The following is a 22,498-nucleotide window of genomic DNA, read 5'->3' on the forward strand; positions in this document are numbered from 1 at the left end:
TACTGTCTCTCAGGCTCTAGTTGGTTTTTAACTGTAATTAGAGTATTGTTGAATACAAAAATAAAAGTTGTACTACATTTTAATGTAGTCGAATTGTGTATCTTCTTGTGGTTTATGCTTTTCCAATAAAAATTATGATGGTAATTTTATATAATGTTGATTGACAATAAATATTATAGAATTGTTCACATACATTCTCTCATTTAATCTGTACAACAATATCCCAAGCTAAGCAGCATTTTGCAACATCTACCATATTATAGATGAGAAAACTTGAAGCTAAATGGATCAGCAACTTGTTTCAGGTCATACAGCTGTTAAGTGGTGAATTTCAGATCCACACCACAGTCTGCATGCTGTCAAGGCTAATAATAATAATAGTAAACCACATTTGTTGAGTGCTTTATCTGTGATTTATAAAGATATATAATTGTAATATTATTTTCTTCTTATTTGATTCATTTCTGTTCTATTCATTTTATTATCAATATTATGTTTGTCTCACTAAATAAGTTTGCAAGCTTTCCCTTTTTTTGTCTATTCTTTGTAACAATTGGAATAAGATGAGATTAATTGCTCCTCGTAAGTTTGGTAAAACGTACCTACAAAACCATCTGGGCCTTGTGATAATATGATTGTACACATAGAAAATCCTAAAGAGTCATTCAAAAAGCTTCTAGAACTGGCAAATGAATTCAGCAAAGTTTCAGGTTACAAAATCAATGTACAAAAATCAGTAGCACTGTGATACACCAACAATGACCAAGCTCAGAAACAAGTCAAGAACTCAACCCATTTTACAATAGCTGAAAATAAAATAATAAAATAAAATAAAATAAAAACACTTAAGAATCTACCTAACCAAGGAGGTGAAAGACCTCTACAAAGAAAACTACAAAAATACTTAGGAATATATCCAACCAAGGAGGTGAAAGACCTCTACAAAGAAAACTACAAAACACTGTTGAAAGAAATCATCAATGACACAAACAAATGAAAACACATCTCATGTTCATGGATGGGTAGAATCAACATTGTGAAAAATGAACCTACTACCAAAAGCAATCTACAAATTCAATGCAATTCCCATCAAAATACCACTATCATTCTTCCCAGAACTAGAAAAAACAATCTTAAAATTTACATGGAACCAAAAAACAGCCTGCATACCCAAAGCAAGACTCACCAAAAAGAATAAGTCTGGAGGCATCATCACATTATCAGACTTCAAACTATACTATAAGGCCAAAGGTACCAAAACAGCATGGTACTGGTATAAAAATAGGCACACAGACCAATTGAACAGAATAAAGAACCCAGAAATAAAGCCAAATACCTACAGCCAACTGATCTTCAACAAAGCAAACAAAAACATAAATTGGGAAAAGAGCACCCTATTCAATAAATGGTGCTGGGATAACTGGTTAGCTACAGGTAAGAGAATGAAACTGGATCCTCATCTCTCACCTTATACAAAAATCAACTCAAGATGGATCAGAGATTTAAATCTAAGACCTGAAACCATACAAATTCTAGAAGATAACATGGGAAAAACTCTTCTAGACATTGGCTTAGGCAAAGTCTTCATGACTAAGAACCCAAAAGCAAATGCAACAGAAACAAAGATGAATAGACGGAACTTAGTTAAACTAAAAAGCTCCTGCACAGCAAAAGAAACAATCAGCACAGTAAACAGACATCCACAGAGTGAGTGAAAATCTTTGCAATCTATACATCTGACAAAGGACTAATATCCAGAATCTACAAAGAACTCAATCAAATCAGCAAGTAAAAAAACAAATAATCCTATCCAAAAAGGGGCAAAGGATATGAATAGACAACTCTCAAAAGAAGATTTACAAATGGCCAACAAACATAGGAAAAAATGTTCGGCCGGGCGCGGTGGCTCAAGCCTGTAATCCCAGCACTTTGGGAGGCCGAGACGGGCGGATCACGAGGTCAGGAGATCGAGACCATCCTGGCTAACACGGTGAAACCCCGTCTCTACTAAAAAATACAAAAAACTAGCCGGGCGAGGTGGCGGGCGCCTGTAGTCCCAGCTACTCCGGAGGCTGAGGCAGGAGAATGGCGTAAACCCAGGAGGCGGAGCTTGCAGTGAGCTGAGATCCGGCCACTGCACTCCAGCCCGGGCGACAGAGCGAGACTCCGTCTCAAAAAAAAAAAAAAGAAAGAAAAAATGTTCAACCTCACTGATTATCAGGGAAATACAAATCATAACCACAATGCAATACCACCTTACTCCTGCAAGGATGGCCCTAATCAAAAAATGATAGATGTTGGCGTGGATGTGGTGAAAAGAGAACACTTCTACAATGCTGGTGGGAATATAAACTAGTACAACCACTATGGAAAACAATGTGGAGATTCCTTAAAGAACTAAAAATAGATCTGTCATTTGATCCAGCAATCCCACTATTGTGTAACTACCCAGAATAAAACAAATCATTATATGAAAAAGACACTTGCACACTCGTTTATAGCAGGCACAATTCGCAACTGCAAAAATATGGATTCGGCCCAAATGCCCATCAATCAAATCGTGGATAAAGAAAATGTGATATATATATATGTGGTATATATATGTAGTATATGCCATACACATACACCATGGAATACTACTCAGCCATAAAAAGGACCAAAATAATGGAATTCACAGCAACCTGGATGGAATTGGAGACTATTATTCTAAGTGAAGTAACTCAGGAATGGAAAACCAAACATTGTATGTTCTTACTCATAAGAGGGACCTAAGCTAAGAGGACACAAAGGCATGAGAATAATACAATGGACTTTGGGGACTCAGGGGAAAGGAGGATGTGAGGGATAAAAGACTACATTGAGTACAGTGTACACTGATCAGGCGATGGGGCATCAAAATCTCAGAAATCACCACTAAATAACTTATTTATGTAACCAAACACCAGCTGTTCCCTGAAAACTTATTGAAATATAGCAAATAAATAAATAAATAAATAAACAAACAAACAAACCCACCCATCTGGGCCTGGTACCCTTTTTTGACAGTGTGGCTTTGGACTACTGTTTTGATATCGTTAATGGCGATCACTAGATTTCTAGTGAAACTATCACTCGTTTTCTATTTTGTATTCAGTCAGTTTGGGCAATTTATAGTCCACATCCTCATTTTTACCTGTGAGAAAATTACTGTCAAAAGAGGGGAAGTGTTTTGCTTAAGGTTACACAAAAAGAGGGTAGACCAATTAGCTTTAGGACCCAGGCTCCTAAGTGTAGGGCTTGTATCCAGTAAAACACAGGTCCCTATAATTGAGATACCAATCTTCTGTTCACATAGTTTATAGGGTTTTCTTTTTACTATAATCTATTAAGATAATAGGTACAGAATTATTTGCTCTCTAGAAATTAACAGGACTGACAAACGTGGATGTTTTTATTCCCATCTTTGAATCCTGTTGTAGTTTCTATGGCATTGATGCCTTTCTAAAATGCCTGAACCACAATGAGCTTCTTTCCTTGCCTCTGAGCTTCTGGTTTTCTTGTTTGCAATGTGGTAGATGTCATGTAATACTGATTAACTCAGGATATTGATGTCCATATTAAATGAACACACGGTCTGTTTGTGCTAACCAGCAACATTATGGTTCTCCAGTGGGGTTTCCTGACCACATGGTTTATGCTCATGCATTTGTCTTATCTACTTCCTTGCATAGCAGGGACAAAGTTTAACTAATTTTATCATGATGGAAAGAAGGTAATGTTAAAATCAAGGACCCTGGAGTGAGACTTAGTAGGTTCCACCACTTTTAATTATATAAAGGTATTACATAATCACATGCATCCTGAAAATGCATCCATCTACTATGTACCAGTAAACATAAAATTAATATTAAAAAAGGGATGTAATGTTAAATCAAGAGTTTTGGAGTGAGGCTTACTAGGTTTCTATCTTACCACCACTTCTAGCTGGGCAATCTTGAACATGTTTCTTAGCCTCTCTATGACTTACTTTCTTTCTCTGAATATACAAAAATAGTAGTACCTGCCACAGAGTGGCTATGATAACTAAAAGAGAGAAGGCATTTGGAACATACGGAAGAGTACTTGATACAGAGAAAGCACTCAATAAATGTGATCCACTAATACTATTATTAGCTTTTGTGTCATATAGCTAGACATGTGAATTCCAATTTCACCACTTATCAGCTCTATGACCTGAAACAAACTGCTAATCCTCTGAGCTTCAGGTTTCCTTGTATACAGTGTGGGAGGTGTCACACGATGCTGCTTAACTCAGAACATTGTCATGCATATTAAATGAGAGACTGTATGTGAACAATCCTCTTATGTTGCTTGACAATTAAGATGGATATTAGCCTAGTATATTGGCTGCTGACCAGCTTTGAGAAGTCTTGAAAAAAAACAGACAGTTGGAAGAAGAAAAAATTGAGGATACTGAAAGTTATTCTAGGTCTAAGTACATATCATACATAAACAGTGCTTATGCAGAGAAGTGAATGAATCCCATCATGGGAAAGGTTGGAGTGGTGAGCACATAAAGTGCAGTGTACGAGGAGTGAGACCTAGAAAAGGCTAAACTGCTGAAAGACAAATGACAACTACTTACAAGTACTGTGAAGAGGCAATGATAACAAAAAAACTATTTTAGACAGACATCCCATATGAAGCACACAGGAAAAGCAGCCCCCATATGATCCCTGCCTTAACCACTACCCCAGCCTGTGTGGGACACAGAGATGGTAAACTTACAATCACAATGATGAAATCAAGGCAGCACCAGGCACTGGTGAAATACTTTCCAAATCCAAAGGCTACCCATTTTAGTACCATCTCCAGGATAAAAATATGTGTAAAAATAACGTCAGTACAATTTAGTAACTCTTGGATTTTGGGTTGGCTCTCAAGGTGAACATCTTCAAATATCTGAAATGAAAAAGCACAGCCATAGGCCAGATTGAATATTTGCAAAGAACTCCTTGGTAACTTTGCTTTTTGTTTTTCTTCCTTATGTGAATAAAAACTGGTATCTCTCTTGGTAATGAGGTTTTGCTCAAAAGATATTAAGGCTAAACTTTTCCAGTGGAATCCATTCCTTAAGTAAGTAAAAATGGAAGAAGGAAAATCCTCTTTCTTCTGTTGTCACGATAGTTCCTCAACTTCTTATTACTGGTCCCCTGAATATTAAAACTTCTTCCTAATGGATCACATTATTTCCTGGGCTTCCTCATACTTTCAACTGCTGCCAAATATGTGTTGTCAACATTTCCAGGACCACCCAGTGGCACAGACCATCTCTCATCTTCCCAATTGCCTTGGTGAATTAATTCAGTGTCTCTTTATTGCTTATAACATTAAGTCCAAGTGCCTTAGCCCACCCTCTAAATCCTGCCAACCCTGATGCCCCTCATATGCCCCTACAAACAGCCTTATCCATTTACCTTACCATTCCTTACAAATAGTGTCATTTCGTATATGTGCCATGACACACAAAATTTGGAACACTCTGGGCTAAAGCTCCCAGTGTAAATTACTTTGAATATTGAACATTGTTATGTGTAACTATGAAAAAGAAATTCTGGCTTTCAGAGCAACCCTTTTTAATGTTACATCCAAACACTTCCCTCACCCAAAGTGTATATGATTCTACAGGGTCTGTATAACTAGGGTATAAGCTGTCCTTTTGGCCTTTACAGAGTTACTGAGAATGAAAGAAAGGAAGAAGGCCTGTTACTAAAGCTGCCCATGAAATTTACGCCAACACTGAAGGCAGGAAGGGAATCATCCTTCCTGTTGGGGACTAGGGTAAGCCCACAGGCCCAAAGTCCTGGGGTGAAAAAAAGAATGCAAAAGAGTGAAACAGTCTCACTTCCAATTGCCAAGTGGGTTTTTGGCTGGAGAAGGCCCTCTATCTCATCCTCTGCTCTTTCAGCTCTTCTTCGGCTTTAAGATTTCACCTTAGCTGATATTTTCTACAGGAAACTGTCCTGTTCCAGCAGGATTGGGTTAGGTTCCCATCCTACATGCTCCCATGTCACCCACTGCTTCCGTGAGTAGGCCACTTAATTGCTCTATCTATCTTGATCTATGCTTTCTGGTCTATAATCGCTCCAGCTATCTTTCCTACTAGACTTCAAGCTCCTGGAGGTCAGGGACTTTGTTTGTTTGCCTCTTGAGGATAAACAAATCTGAGTGGTATTGGGTGCTCATTTCCTCCCTTATTTGGGAAGCTTAAAGGTAAGATGGTTCAGCAGACCTGAGTAGTTAGCTCAATGGATGAGCAGGCTTACATCTGCAACTGCGCTTCAGAGGCTTCCACATTATATCTAGGCCGTTTTCTGACACAGGAAGCTCTTATTATTACATAGTTGCCTAGACCAGAGTTTCTCAAACTCTAATGAACCCCAAATCACCTAGGGAACTTGTTATAATGGACTGCTTGTTACAATGTAATACTCTACATTTCTAACAAGCTTCCAGGTGATGCTGATGCTGCTGATAGATACATATAGTGGCAAACGACTTGATGTCTCTTGTTCTCATTCTCTACAAATAGGTACAGAGAAATATGGGCTGGGTCCTTCTCCTGGCACCCTCTGCATCGTGTATTCAGCTTCCTTCTGCCCAGCCTACACCTGCCTTTCTGAAGGCAGGTAAGAACTGGGGCTGTGTGCCCTCTGCTACATTTCTGATCATAAATTTTCTTTTTATGGCACCATGGGGCATTTTTGCTGTGGCCTTTTAGCAACATCACTGCTTTCCCACTGCCTATCATAAGTATCATTTGTGGAACAAATACAAAAAACCCTACCACTTGAATAAGAGTAGACAGCCAGTCAAAATGTAGCCACCAGAAAGTCTATAGGTAACACTAGACCCAAGATTAACAATAAAAATTGATCAAGGGAATCCTCTGGGATGGTTTTAGAGAAATCTGTTTTTCTGTCCGAAGAATAATTTATACTGTAGTAAGTAGACAAATGGAGATGTATGTTGAGCACAATCACCAGTGGGCTCTGGTACGTATTCATCTCTTCTCACCTAGAGATCACACAAGTGTAAAACACTAACCAGAAGCTATGGGGTGTAGGAGCAAGATATTTCCTTGCCTTTTCCACTTGCTAGTGACTCGCTGTGAAATGTTCTGTCACTCTTAGTAGGGGAGAACCCAAGACTCCTGGGTTTAGTAACATGGAACCAAACTCTCATAACAAACTCATAACTGTTTGTTATGCAAACAGTAAGAGAGTTTGGTTCCATATTATTTAGCTCCACATTACTGTATAAGCATTTTAAGGGAATATACATGATAGAAAAAAGCAGAAAATAGAAAAGGAGAGGGAGAAATATGCAGATGATAAGCGAAAAGATACTATCCCCCCTGCAGAGAGGGGAAAGGGAGACAAGAAGGACCAGAAGGTGTGGAGAGAGAGCATAAAGGAGTGGATGGCTTTATGGCCATGGAAGCTCATGGGTTCAGAGTTATTTCTAAACTTCATTGGGACTCATACCACACTTTGATCATGCATATAAAGCAACATCTCCTTGTCCTTTCTTTCAAGGGATCATGAATGACAGAAAATACCAAGGCAACTTATTATATCCTAATCTGGTCCCTGTAACTCCCTCCTATAATATTTTATCTTTCAGAAAACAGCACTTTGGCTTATGGGAAGAGGGAGAGTAAAAGCATTGCTGTCTAGAGGAGGAACTATGGAGGATATAGTGAAAATGTCTAAAAATCCCCCAAAATTGAGAGGTAGATGATCAAGGACCAGACTCTAGTGGCTACTTTAAAGTGCTGGTTTTAGTTACTCTTCCACACAGATAAAGCATCTTTGCTTGGGGATATCCCAGTTGAGCATGACTTCAGAAGCTGTGCAAAACCCTGCCCATTGCGGGAACCAGCAGCACCAGAGACCACTTCTGCCTGGTCTCCCATATTCACAGTCCCATGAGAAGGCAAGTAAGAGTGCAGCTTCCCCAGCTGCCCTGATGCCCAATGTCTCCACAAGACCATGATGATTTACCAGTGCCCCACTGCTCAGCAGAATCACAAAGATAATAAAGCTCTCAAACCAGCTGTGTTTCACTATTTGGTAGCAGGTTTTCCGCAGGTTCCACCAAATGACCCAGTGAGGCTTTCTCTTGTCCATGCTACAGCATGAAAAGCAGCAACCAAAGCCTGAAAGGAATTAACAGTAGCACTATCATTAGTGTCTGTAATAAATTGCATTAAAATGCAACTTTTCACCCCCTCCTGTGTTCATACCCCTTGCCACGTGACCTGCAGTTGCTCCCATTAAAGAAGTACAGCATCTTTTCCTAACCTCTTAAATCTGGTCCCAGACATGTGACTTGCTTTGGCCAATAGAGTGGAATGGAAGTCACACTGTGCCAGTTCTGAGCCCAGGTCTTGAAAAGCCTTGCATGTTTCCATTTGCTCTCTTGTGCCATCTCCATAAAAAAAGGCATATTCAGGCTACCCCATTGGGTCTGGAAGGAGGCTGATAGACATGTGGAACAGAGCCATGTTGCCCTCTTGAGCCCAGGCTAGATAACACTTACATGAATGAAGCCAGCCAAGATCAGCAGAATCCTGCAGGCACATGTTCATTATTTTATGCCACTGAGGTTTTGTGGTTGTTTGTTATGCAGCAATTTTTTTGGTAATCATAAAGAGATCATGTCTGGAGGACTCCAGGGAATTAGGTAGAATGGCCACAGGCTTTGTGAACCTCTCAGGTCATACACGAAAGAATTTGATCAAATGTCGAGATGTTTACAAAGAGCTGAGCATTTGTTCTCAACACACACAGGCCTTCAGCATAGACCACATTGCCCTTTCCACCTTTTCTCCTCCTCCCCTTGTACAAATTCTGCTGATCCTTACTTCATGATGATTAATAACATTCTGCTCCTTTCCTCATATTCTTAAACCACTATGGGCTCTCTTCACTCTGCCTCTTTTCTTCTTCCAAGAACGTCAGTAGGTTCATCTTCCTAAAAGACTACACTTTTTTCCTGGTTTTTATCCCACTCCTCCCTTCTTTGATAAAATCACCTTTCTTTCTCATCTCCACTGTTGACATCATATGCACACCTCAAGGGCCAGTGCAAATGTAAATCAGGAGAACTGCAATCTACTGGAAATCCTTAATCCAACTCCTGTCCAGCTTTGGAGCTGTTAAACAACCTGGAATGTGACTTTGAAATCTGTTATCTGTGTTCTTTCTGGACCCAATTTAGTCCTAATCTGATAGATAATTTTTTAGATTCATTCATTAACTTGTTGTCACTTATATATTCATCGACATTTGTTGAACCCATTTCTGGGCCGGCTTCTATTCTTACACTAGAGATACAATGCTGATGAAGTCACTGCCTTTGTTTTTAAGGACCTCATGGGGGAAACCAGTGCAAATAAGTTCACTACAATGAATATAAGAAATAGTAAAAGCCCACAGGAAAAAGCCACTACATCCACTCAAGGAATTAGAAAAGGCTGCATTTATTGATTGCTTATTTTTGTTCCAGATGCTCTTCTAAGTGATTTATACTAACTCATTTAATACTCACAACAGCTCTTTGCTTTGGGTACTATTATTACCCTCATTTTAGAAATAAAGCACAGAGAGGTTAACTAAATTGAACAAGTCGCACAGTTCATAAGTGGCCAGGCCAGAATTTGAGCTCAGGCAGTCTCACTCCTAAGTTAAAGATCCTGACTACAATGTCTGAACTCTTTTCTTGGTCTTTCACCTCAAATATATACTGACACTGAATGCCCTGGGAACCACAGACAGTGGCAGACATATTGGCCCAGTGGGCTTTCTAAGAAAGTTTTCTAGAGTGTTTACCTGGCATGTTGGGCCATGTGAAAGGAGCCCAATTAAAGCAAGAATTTCCTGAAATCTTCTCTGCCTAGACCTGACAATCGCCCCAAGAATCTATGGGTGCCCTCTCATTGCTTTTGTCTCCAATAGAAGTAGAAAGATGCTATCTACTAAAACCATAGAGCCTCAAAGAAGAACAGAAACCCCATCCAAAGATTATGTGAACTGGATGCAGAAATACTGCCACTTACCTTTGGGCAAACATCTCTCTGGTTGCTTTTTGGGAACCATCTCAGGTAACAATCCAAAGCCATCCTGAAGATCAATGGTGCTACATTCTGATAGTATACTGGTAACATCAGACTTCTGCACATCAGAACAAAAGGAATGGGGAGCCATTTACTAAGACCTTCTTTCACCATGGTGGTATGGAGTTTCTCATTGTCTGATTTTTTAAGGATGAAATGAAGTAGACAAAGGTTTCTAGGATGAGAGATGTCAAGAAACACCCCTCCTGCTGGGTTCTTCTCTAAGTGCTATGACCAGTCTGATTTCAGAAGAGAACTCTCTAGCTCATCTCTATGGCTGAGGAATGGCAAGGCATATGCAGATATAGTACCTCTACTTTTTCTCCCTACAGATCATAACCCTGATATGCTGCCTAACTCCAATTATGTGATAAGAAGACTACTGAGACTGTAATTTTACACTGTCTCACCTACTGGAATAATAGGCCTAGACTAGTAGTTCTTATTTCCTTGGCCCTCCAGGAGATATTCTGGCAGTGTCTAGGACATTTTTCATTTTTTTAACTGGGGGATGCTACTGGCACTGAATGCATAGAGGCCAAGGATATGGATAAACATCTTATAATTCACAGAAAAGCTCACTGCAACAAATAATTGTCCTGCTTCAAATGTCATAGAAGTAAAGTTGAGAAACTTGGCCTAGGCTTTTGCTCAAAACTCAATTCTTGCAATTTTCTCTGCATTAACTGTGCCATTTTTCCATAATAGCTATCCTAGAGAAGGTGTGTGGATGAGCCACAAGTTCCTCTGACATCCTAGGAAAATTACCTTTCGGGGATCCTGTATGGTCAGATGAGGCTCATCTTCAGGGAACATGTCAATTTCCACACTTTGAACTCCCTGGCTGGTGGGCTTCTTGTTCTCCTGATGGAGCTCATAGGCCTAACACAGAGAGCCCAGGATAGAATTAATATTCCTCCTGGACATGTCACTTAAGATGAAAGAAGTTTGAATGCTATTTGGTTTTCTCTTCATCATGAGAATAAGCCTTTGACATTATTACTCTTTTTTCTCTTTAAAAACTGCTCCTGGAAAAACTCAACATAATTCTGGGAAAACTACTAGAGGAAACAGATATTGAACTTGTTGCAAAGATACATAATCAAAACAGTATGGTTCTGATACAAAACTCTGCAAGTAATTCAGAAATAAAACTTATGTGGGGATTTAATATAATTTATATGGGGATTTAATATATTTTAAACATACTCTTTCAATTCAATGACTAAATGATAAATTATTTAATAAATGGTACACAATTCCATAATACAGTAAAAATAAAATATATAATCATATGATATTCTGATGTAAAAATAAATGGGTAAACATTTTAAAAGGAAAATTTGAAAAATAACTTGCTATCATGTGGGGTACAGAGAGTTTCCTTAGCAAAATAGGAAACTAAAAGGCATAAAGAAAAATAATATATCACTACATAAAACTGAAAAATAAATTTGGTCTGATGACCTACAGGGATATCTAAGAAGAATGTGTGAAGTCATGTAACCGAGCAGCTTGGCAGCTGAGCCTCAAACTGTGTTTTAAACTTTTTTTTCTTTTTTCCCTCTTCCTGTTCCTCTTTCTCCTCCAAGTCAAAGATACAACTTTGAGACAAACTGCCTACATGTTACCTCTTATCTTGAAATACAGCCTCGGAATGTGCTGTGAACCTCCACTGCCTTTCCTTTTCCAATCTATATTCCCATACCTTATGCACATTTATTTACCTAAATGCTTTTTAACCACACACCATGCTCTTTTATGTGACCATTAATTTTCTTAGAAGCTTCAAGAATCAGATCCTGATAGGGACCAGGTACCTCTAGAATTCTCTGACAAGATTACTTCAAGAACGGAACCTACCCCCGGCTGTAGACTGACTACAAGATTGACTGCAACTAATGTGTAACCTGGCAGGATCCATGATCCATGATGGTGCCAGCCCCTTCACCAAATGGGACAATAATTCAAGAAGGGCCACTGGAGCAAGTCACACCACTGGGCACTCCCTCACCCCCTTGCCTCTTCTGTATCTCAAATGCTTTTTTTTAAAACCCCTGCATTCCTTCCACAAATTGAAGAGTAGAATGAGTCTCTGATCTTCCCCTTCCTGGCACAGATAGTAAGGGAATATTGCTCTTATCATAATTTTTATTATTTCGAATTCTTTTCATAAGCAGCTAGTAGCCAGACCCTTTTGCAGGTTACAGTCACATCTTGGGTGAATGTTTTACACTAACATCTATGTGAAGACTCCTGCAACTGTGACATTATAACGTAATGATTCAGAAACATTTCTCCACTCATGTAGTAACATATGTAAAAATACACACACATACTAATGTGTCCAGAATTGGTGGGTTCTGGGTCTTGCTGCCTTCAAGAATGAAGCCATAGACCTTCACGGTGAGTGTTACAGTTCTTAAACATGGCATGTCCAGAGTTTGTTCCTTCAGATCTTCAGATGTGTCCGAAAATGTGTCCAGAATTTCTCTCTTCTGGTGGGTTCGTGGTGTTCCTGGCCTCAGAGGTGAAGGCGCAGACTTTCGCAGTGAGTGTTACAACTCTTAAAAACGGTAGGGACCCAAAGAGTGACCATCAGCAAGATTTATCACAAAAAGCAATAGCACAAAGCTTCAATACCATGACAGCAGACCAGCAGGTTGCTACTGCAGTTTGGGCAGCCTGCCTTTATTCCCTTATCTGACCCCACCCACATCCTGCTGATTGGTCCATTTTACAGAGAGATGATTGGTCCATTTTACTGAGCGCTGACTGGTCCATCTTGACAGAGTGCTGATTGGTGCGTTTACAAACCTTGAACTAGACACAGAGTGCTGATTGGTGCATTAACAATCCTTTAGCTAGACAGAGAAGTTCTCCAAGTCCCCATCCAACCCAGAAGCCCAGCCCGCTTCACCTTTCAATGGCACTCAGGGCCGGACTTTGCCGCACCTAGCCTGGGCACTACAGCAGCCCAGAGGGAGCTCAGCCCAGAGGGAGCTCATCCCTTAATCAAGCCCAGCAGGGGTCAGCCATGCCCAGATGCGGGCCCCACCGAGCCTGCACCTGCACCCACCCAGAACTCACACTGGCCTGCCAGTGCCAAGTGCATCCTGGGTTCCCGCCCACGACTCTCCCTCCACACCTCCCAGCAAACAGAGGCAGCCGGCTCCAGACTTGGCCAGCCCAGAGAGGGCCTCCCACAGTGCAGCAGCAGACTGTAGGGCTCCTCAAGTGCAGCCAGAGTGGACACCGAAGCTGAGGAGGCACTGAGAGTGAGCAAGGGCTGCTAGCACATTGTCACCTCACTAATATAGCCACAAATATACCTCACAAACATACACATACAGAAAGGGGTAACCTGTCTATGGAATAGACACAGAAACGAAATATAAAGTAGTAAAAATTTAAATAAGATAGCAGGTAATGGTGTCTAAAAGTACCCTAAGACGAGGAAGGGAACCAGAGCTATATTTAAGACTTGAAACTGTGGGCTGAGGTAAAGTTCTTGCACTTAAGAAGAAAAGCCAAAAAAAAAAAAAAAAAATGCTGTAGCAAATGCTTATAATTACAATTGTACAAAGCTGCATACCTAGTGAGACAGGAAGAAGTACAACCTCAGAAATAGGACCTGGGCAAAGGTACCCACTGATTCAGTGACTTGATCTGCAATATGACTTGTATCACTATTAGACCACAATCCAAAGTTGGCAATATAAGACATGGATCTGAAATGGATGCCACAGAAGGATTTATTACAGACAATCATAGAACTTAGACTGCAAAGAGAATGACAGATCTTCCCACTAAAGATGAGCTTTTAAGCTAACATTCCAAAATATATGAGGAAACAAACAAAATCAGTAGACTTTCTAAAATTAACAACTAGGAAGTGAATTCACTTGAGAAAAAGATGAAAGTAGCATAATAATCTGAAAATGTCTTTAAATGAATACATTTAGAATTTAATAAAGAAGTCACATAGAGTTTCACTTCCGTGGATGATAGCATGAGAATCTCTGTGAACGTTCTCCCTAGGGAAATAAGCGTAAGTGGTGAAAACTGTTTTAAAAATAATTTAAAGTCTCTGGAAATTATTCTGAGAGTGTACAGCAAATGAAGAAACATTTGTTCAAGAAAATCTACTAAAATTCAGTAAGAATGGTAGAAATTGATGACACTGAAGCCATGATCTGACCTCTCCCCCAGGCCCTTCCAGCAAGTTTTATGGAGGTTCCACTTTAGACAGAGGTGGCCAAAAAGATAGGGCTTCCTCTACCCTAGCTCCCAATCAAGGGATGTGGTGATGGGTGCACCAAAATCTCACAAATCATTGCTAAAGAACATTCAAATCCTAGCACTCCACATCTAAGAAGCTCAATGAAACCCCAAGTAGAAATATCCATGTAACCAAAAACCACTTATTTCCCAAAAACTACTGAAATCAAATTTTTGATTTTTGATTTTCATGAAATTGAAAAAAAAGACATTGAGCCTTTTGAATGGAAAGGCACATCAATGATCTGCATAAAAGGAAAATCTTTTTAAATGCTTTTGTTTAAAAAAATACTGCCTACATGTTAAATTACCTATTGCAGGCCAGGCACGGTGGCTAATGCCTATAATTCTACCACTTTGGGAGGCCGAGGTGGGTGAATCATCTGGGGTCAGGAGTTCAAGACCAGGCTGGCCAACATGGTGAAACTCCATCTCTACTAAAAATACAAAATTAGCCAGGCATGGTGGCGCACTCCTGTAATCCCAGCTACTTGGGAGGTTGAGGCAGGAGAATAACTTGAACTCGGCAAGCAGAGGTTGCAGTGAGATGAGATTGCGCCATTGCACTCCAGCCTGGGTGGCAAGAGCAAAACTCCAGCTCAAAAAATAAAATTACTTACTGCATATTTATTTTATCTTAGTGCAAGGCCTGTCACATGGTGGTCATTCAATGCATTTGAAATAAAGAAATACTGTTATCAAAAATAATCCCATTTTCCAATACATAAATGATTACAACACCATGAAATGTCTACCAATAAAAATGCATGAGTTATGGAAGAAAACAAAAGAAGAAGAAGAAGAAGCTTCAGGCTACCAGCATTTCTTATCTCTTCCAATTCTGAGTTAAGGCCTCTAAATTTCTGGTAAGTGTGGCCAAAAAGTCGGCTCCCTTTTTCCATCTAGCCCTCCACTCATAGGGCAAAGACTATCCCAGAAGCGGCAGCCGAAGAATACTAGAATCACTCTCATTCCAGCTTACTTGTAGGGCGAAAGCTCTGGGGGTGGGGAGGATTAAGGAAGAAGGAAACTGAGAAGTTGAGAGGCTACTGCCCCTGCCCAAGTGCCTGGAATTGTGCCTAAGAGATTTTTGCCCAGAGTGGGAGGCAATTCATAAGAAAAAAGAGCTCTAAAGTTCTCCATAGAACTGACTTTATTTGAAACAAAGTGGTGTGGGGAAGTAAAAGTCTAAGAGTGCTCTTGAAAACAATGGATATTTTGTTGGTAAGCAAATAAGAAGAGACTGGTAGCTGTCCTTCAATAAAGGCAACAAACTGAAACATAGGTTAGCAAGCTCACCACAAAGAACTATGAAAAGAAACAGCTAAGGAGAGTCCCCCTGGGGTCAAAGCAAATCTCAAAAGACTGCGCTTAAAAGCTATCACTTCCAGAATTTAATTGAATCAGACAGTTGAGCAATTTATGCCCCATGGCATTGTCAAGGAAAATAGAGCAATTATCTAGCAATTAGTTGAGCCTAAAATCGAAGTATAATACCAAAAGAGGCAGACGGCTTAAAAGAGAGATCACAGGAGACAATCAAAGATAGCCTTGCTGAAACAACAGTCATCCTAGACTGACTGTGTGCACATCCAAGGATGTACTGTCCTAGGAGTGACACCAAAGGTTTCACATTGTGTGTGAATGGAGGGGAATGGGTTGGAGAGGGAGTAGACTCCACTAAAATAGTCTAGTGAGATTACCATTTAATAAAGAAGCCCCAGAGAGGAGAAAAGTGAATCAGTTATAGAGTTTCCACAATATGTTACTTAAAATGTCCAATATAAAAAATTATGAAATGTGCAAAAAACGAGAAAGCGTGACCCATACAGGGGAAAACAGTCACTAATAGAAACTGCACTTGAAAGGGTCAAGATGTCAGAGCTAAAAGATAAAGAATGCAAAGAAGCCATTATAAATATATTTAAAGAATTAAAAGGTACAATGCTTAAGGAAATAAAACATACTATGACGAGGTACAATCAAATGCAAAATATCAATAGAAATTATATTCTAAACAGAGCCAAATAGAAACTGTGGAGTTGAAAAGTATCATAACTGAAATGAAAAAGTCACTAGAGAGACCAACAGTACATTTGAAGAAAGAACCAGTGAATTTAAAGATGAATCAATGGAGACTGTGCAATCTAAAGAGCACAGAGAAAACAAAAGAAAGAAAAATAAAAAGAGCCTCAGAGAAATGTGGTGCACCATTAAGCACACAAACCAGAAAGGAAACAGAGAAAAATGAACAGAAAAAATACTTAAATAAATAATGGCTGAAGACTCCTCAAAATTGATTGAAAACATTAATCTACACGTCTTAGTCCAATTTATGCTGCTATAATAGAATTCCTGAAATTAGTAATTTATAAAGAACAGAGATGTATTTCCTACAGTTCTAGAGGCTAGGAAGACCAAGATCAGCAGGCCAGCATCTTGTGAAGGACTTCTTCCTGCATCATAACATGGCAGAAGGCATCACAAGGCAAGAAAGAGAAAGAAGGGAAGGGGGCCTAACTCATTCTTTTATTAGGAACCCACTTCCACAGTAACTAAACCATTCCCACAACAACAGCATTAATCCATTCATGAGACCAGAGCCCTCATAATCTAATCACCTATTAAAGGTCTTACCTCTCAACATTGTTACTTTGGGAATTAATTCTCCAACACATAAACTTTAGAGGACACATTCAAATCCTAGCACTCCACATCTAAGAAGCTCAAAAACCCCAAGTAGAAAAAACACAAAGAGAGCCACACCTATACACATCATAGTAAAAGTGGTGAAAGACAAAGAAAAAAGAAAATCTTAGCAGCAAGAGAAAAGTGGTTCACCATGTACAAGGTGACATTGATAAAATTAACATTGACATTGCATTAGAAATAATGGAAGCCAAAAGGCAGTGATATAATATATTCGAAGTGCTGAAAGAAAAAATAACAGTGAACCAAGATTTTTATATCCAGTGAGGCTGTCTTTCAAAAATGAAGATGAAATAATCGTGTTTCCAGACAAACACAGAGAATTCTTTGGTAGTTGCCCTACCTTATAAAGAATACTAAAGGAGACCTTCCAGACTAAAAACAAGTAACCCTAAATGGTAATACAGCACCCCTCAACACACACACACACATATATAGTAAAAAATATATATTTCTTTTCCTTTCTTCTTTTAGCTGATTTCAAAAGCAATTGTGTAAAACATTATGTTTAAAATTGTGTTGCTGGATATGTAACATAGAAATAAAAAAATATATATTTGCTAATAAGAGCACAAAGGATATGGGTGGGAGCAAAGTTGCATTGGAGTAAGAAAATCACACCTGCAGGTAACTCACATTCACAGGAACACATGAAGAGAGCCAAAAGTAACTAAGAAGATTATTAAAGTAAATCTTATAAATATACACTTTTTTTTATTTTCTCAGCTCCTTTAGTAGACATCTAGTTATATTAAGCAATAATAAAAAACTGTTGCTTGTGTTTTAACATATATGAATATAATATGTAGAATTAAAAACAATACAAAAAGAGGAGAGAGGAAATAGAGCTATATATGAGTTATATTTCTATAGCTTACTGGAATTAATATAAATCTGAGACAGATTCTGATGAGTTAGATGTATATGTCAAATTTTAGAGCACCCAAATAAGGAAATAATTCAAAAAGATTTTGAAAAAAAACTAAAGATATTAAAATGTTACACTAGAAAATATTCACTTAATGCAAATGAAGCAGTAGAGAAATAATAAAGGAAAAAACATGGAAGACATATAGAAGACAAAGAGGAAAATATAAGAAATAAATAAACTGTGTTAACAATAGCATTAAATATGAATGGGTTAACCAATCCCATCAGAAGGCAGAGATTGCCAGAATAGATAAGAAAACAAGATCCAATTATACACTATCTGCAGAGTACACATTTTAGATTCAAAGATATAAATAGATTGAAAATGAAAGGATGGAAAAAGAAATGTTACGCAAACAGCAACCATAAAAGAAGCTGGGATGACTCTATTAACATCAGATAAAATAGATTTAAAAACAAAACCTTACTAGAGATGAAGAGGGACATTTTATAATGATAAAAGAGTCAAAATATTGGGAAGATACAGCATTTATAAACATATATACACCTAACAGAAGAGCCCCAAAATATATGAAGCAAAAACTGACATAATTGTTGGGAGAAACAGATAATTCAACAGTAAACATTGGAGACTTCAATACCTCATTTTCAGAAATGAATGAATAACAACTAGATAGAAGATAAACAGGGAAACGGAAGATTTGAACAAAACTATATACCAGTTAAACCTAGCAGACATCTATAGAACGCTTAATTCCAAATGGCAGAGTACACATTCTTCTCAGGTACAAATGGAACATTTCCAGGATAGACAACACACAACACCACAAAACAAGCCTTAAAAATTTAAAAGGGCTGAAATTGTACAAAGTATGTTCTCTGATCACAATGGAGTGAAATTAGAAATTAATAACAGTTAAAAATTTGAGAAATTTATAAATATTAAACAACACATTTTTTAATAAGCAGTGGGTCAAAGAAGAAATCATAAGAAGAATTAGAAAATAAGATAAAATAAAAACACAATTAAATATATAGAAAATAAAAATGAAAATAAAATGTATTTGATACAGCTAAACACTGATTAGAAATTTATAGCTATAAAAAAACCTACAATAAAAAGGCAAGAAAAATTTCAAATCAATAGCCTAATCTTTCATTTAAGACACAGAAACAAGAAAAGTAAAATCAAAGGAAGCAGAAGAAAGGATATAATAAATATTTGACAGAAATTAATGAATAGAGGGTACAAAAATATTAGAGGAAAATTAACAAAACTGAAAGTTGGCTATTTGAAAAGATTTTCAAAATTGACAAGATGTGAACTAGACTAACCATGAAAAAAAAAAAGATCTAAATTACTAAAAAAAAGGTGGGGAGGGGATTAGTACTAACCTTACAGAAATCAAAAGGATTGTAAAAAAATATTATGAATAATTGTATGTTAACAAATTAAACAACTTCAATGAAATGAACATATTCATAGAAATATATAAAATAACAAGCAGAATTAACAGAAAATCTGAATAGCCCTACAAGTAAAGTGCTTGAATTTGTAATATAAAAACTTTGTGTAGATACTTCTGGTTTCTGGTTCATCAAGTAAGAACCTTGAAAGTCACCACTCTATCCTAACAACAAATAAAAAGATGAACAATGGAAAAATCAACAACTCTTCCTAGATCTGTAAGAGAAGTGAAGTTATAGAGCTAACACTGCCTCTAAAACTGGAGACGCAGGCAAATACAGAGAATCACAACTTACGGAGCCAAAACCTTAATGGGAACCAGTGCCGGCTAAGGAAAACCTGAATTGTAACTGACAAATTGCTAAAGGCTCAGTATGTCTAAGAGATAAAAAAAAAAAAACCTCATGGGTACCCGGTCATGAGGGAGGCCACCACACTTTTGTGAGGTTTACCTCTTGGAGCTCTCCCAGGTTCTCACTGAGAATACCAGAGAAACACCCCTTCAAGCTTCTGGCTTGAAGGGGGACTGAAAAAGGAACCATTTTAATGTTTGGTACAGGATTGCATTCTTTCCAACAAGTTCTGCCTTCAAGAGAAATGATTTAACCAGAGCCTAACCTGCTGGGGTTTATCACAGACTGACTGACTTAGGAGAAGGGAAATACCCAACTCCAGCTGGTTCTAGCCATCCCTGTGAAAGAAGAGAAGTATCTAACTCGAGCCCACTCTAGTCATCCTATCCCACCTAAGGGAGACTAAGAAGCACTTACAAAGTTCACAGTCCAGAGGCACAGGCTTACCAAGAGACTGAGACCTAATCATAGGACTATAGAACGCTTCCCTTTCCCCTATTCCTTTTCACTACATTACTAAAGGTCTGTTCATAGCAGTTTCTTTCATTTTGTGTATCATGTCTGGCTATAATTAAAAAGCATACCAAAAGACAAAACAAAAACAAAACAAAAAACAAAAAACCACAGTTTGAAGAGCCAGAGCAAGCATCAGAACCAAACTCGGATATAACAGGGGTGTTAGAATTATCAGACAGGGAATTTAAAACAACTATGATTAATTTGCTAAGGACCCTGATGGATAAGGCAGACAGTATGCAAGAACAGATTAACAATGTAAACAGAGAAATGGAAATTCTAAAACCAAACAGAAATGCTAGAGATAAAAAACATTTAACAGAAATAAAGAATGCCTTTGATGGGTTTATCAGTATATTGGACATGCTGAAGGAAAGAATCTCTGAGCTTGAGGATATCTCAATGAAAATATCAAAAGCTTTTCAGTAAACAGAAACTTTTCAGTAAACAGAAAAAGATTTATAAAAACCAGAACAAGATATTCAAGAACTGCGGGACAACTACAAAAGGTATAAGATACATGTAATGGCAATACCAGAAGGAGAAGAAAGAAAGAAACCGAAGAATTATTTGAAACAATAATGACCAAGAGTTTCCCTCTATTTAATATCAGAACCAAACTTGACATCCAGGAAGCTCAGAGACTAAGCAAGATAAAGATCCAAAAAACTACACTTAGACAGACATATCATATTTAAACTACAGAAAATCAAAGATAAAAAATCCTGAAAGAAGACAGAGGAAGAAAACACTTTACCTACACAGGAGCTAAGGTAAAAATTATGTCTGACTTGTCAGAAATCATGCAAGCAAGAAGAGTGAAGCAAGATAGTTAAATATTTAAAGAACCAAGAGAAAAAGACCACCAACCTAGAACTCTGTACCTTAACATTATTCTTTAAAAGTGAAGGAGAAATACTTCTTCAGACAAACAGAAGTTGAGGAAATTTGTTGCCTTACCTATCTTGTAAGAAATGTTAAATGAAGTTGTTTAGAGGTAAGGAAAATGATATAGGTCAGAAACTCAGATCTACATAAAGAAAGAAAGATAAGGACTAAATAATAAGTGAAGCAAAATAAAAACACTTTTTTTTTTGAGATGGAGTTTTACTCTTGTCACCCAGGCTGGAGTGCAGTGGAGCAATCTCAGTTCACTGCAACCTCCGCCTCCTAGGTTCAAGAGATTCTTATGCCTCAGCCTCCTGAGTAGCTGGGATTACAGGCACCTGCCACCATGCCTGACTAATTTTTGTATTTTTAGTAGAGACAGGGTTTCACCATGTTGGCCAGGCTGGTCTCAAACTCCTGACCTCAGGTGATCCACCTGCCTTGGCCTCCCAGAGTGCTGGGATTGTAGGCGTGAGCCACTGCACCTGACAAACACATTTATTTTTCTTATTCTTAATTTATCTAACAGATAACACTTTGTTCAAAATAATAATAACAACAATGTATTTAAATATATATTTCAAATATGTTATTTTACTAATGAATAAATAAAATAAATGACTGCAATTAGGCAAAGAATGTAAGGGAGGAACTGGGATTATTTTATTATTATAAGCTATGCACACTACCCATGAAGTAATGTTATTTGTAAGTGAACTTGGATCAGTTGAAAATGTATATTGAAAATTCTAGGACAACCACTAAAAAAAGTAAAAAGAAAAAGTAAGACTGATATACTGAGAAAGAAGAGAAAATGGAACCATATGAAATGTTGATTTAAACCACAAAATGCAGAAAAGAAGTGGAAAACAAAAATAGGAAAAAGTACAAGGGCAACAAAAAGAAATGACTTATCAAGCAATGTACAGACATGGGGGAAACATAAATGCATAATCCTAAGTGAACGAAGCCAATCTGAAAAGACTATATACTCTATGATTCCAATAATATGATGTTCTGGAAAAGACAAAAATATGGAGACAATAAAAAGAACAGCGTTTGCCAGAGGTTGGGAGTTGAAGAGATAAATAGGAGGAGCACAGAGGATTTCTGGAGCAGTAAAACCACTCTGTATAATACTATAATGGTGGATACATTTATTATACGTTTGTCTAAAACTACACACTGTACAATACCAAAACTAAACCCTGATGTAAACTATGGACTTTGGGT

The 22,498-nt window shown here is 38.0% G+C and overlaps 1 protein-coding gene across 2 annotated transcripts in view; it reads right to left on the reverse strand.

The window, feature by feature from the left end:
• Positions 1–22,498, reverse strand: part of SCN11A (sodium voltage-gated channel alpha subunit 11) — a 111,146-nt gene that overhangs the window by 31,744 nt on the left and 56,904 nt on the right. Inside the window, exons 16-20 of one of the 2 annotated variants that reach the window (XM_033212076.1) lie at positions 20,127–20,129; positions 10,928–11,041; positions 10,103–10,217; positions 8,046–8,200; positions 4,768–4,941 (exon numbers count right to left, since the gene is read on the reverse strand). In XM_033212076.1, the coding sequence (XP_033067967.1) occupies positions 4,768–4,941; positions 8,046–8,200; positions 10,103–10,217; positions 10,928–11,041; positions 20,127–20,129 (561 nt within the window). The remainder of the gene's footprint in view (positions 1–4,767; positions 4,942–8,045; positions 8,201–10,102; positions 10,218–10,927; positions 11,042–20,126; positions 20,130–22,498) is intronic. The other variant, XM_033212077.1, reaches the window with a different exon arrangement.

This window comes from Trachypithecus francoisi, unplaced genomic scaffold, assembly GCF_009764315.1.
Source record: "Trachypithecus francoisi isolate TF-2019V2 unplaced genomic scaffold, Tfra_2.0 Lachesis_group0, whole genome shotgun sequence".
NCBI classification, from domain to species: Eukaryota; Metazoa; Chordata; class Mammalia; order Primates; family Cercopithecidae; genus Trachypithecus; species Trachypithecus francoisi.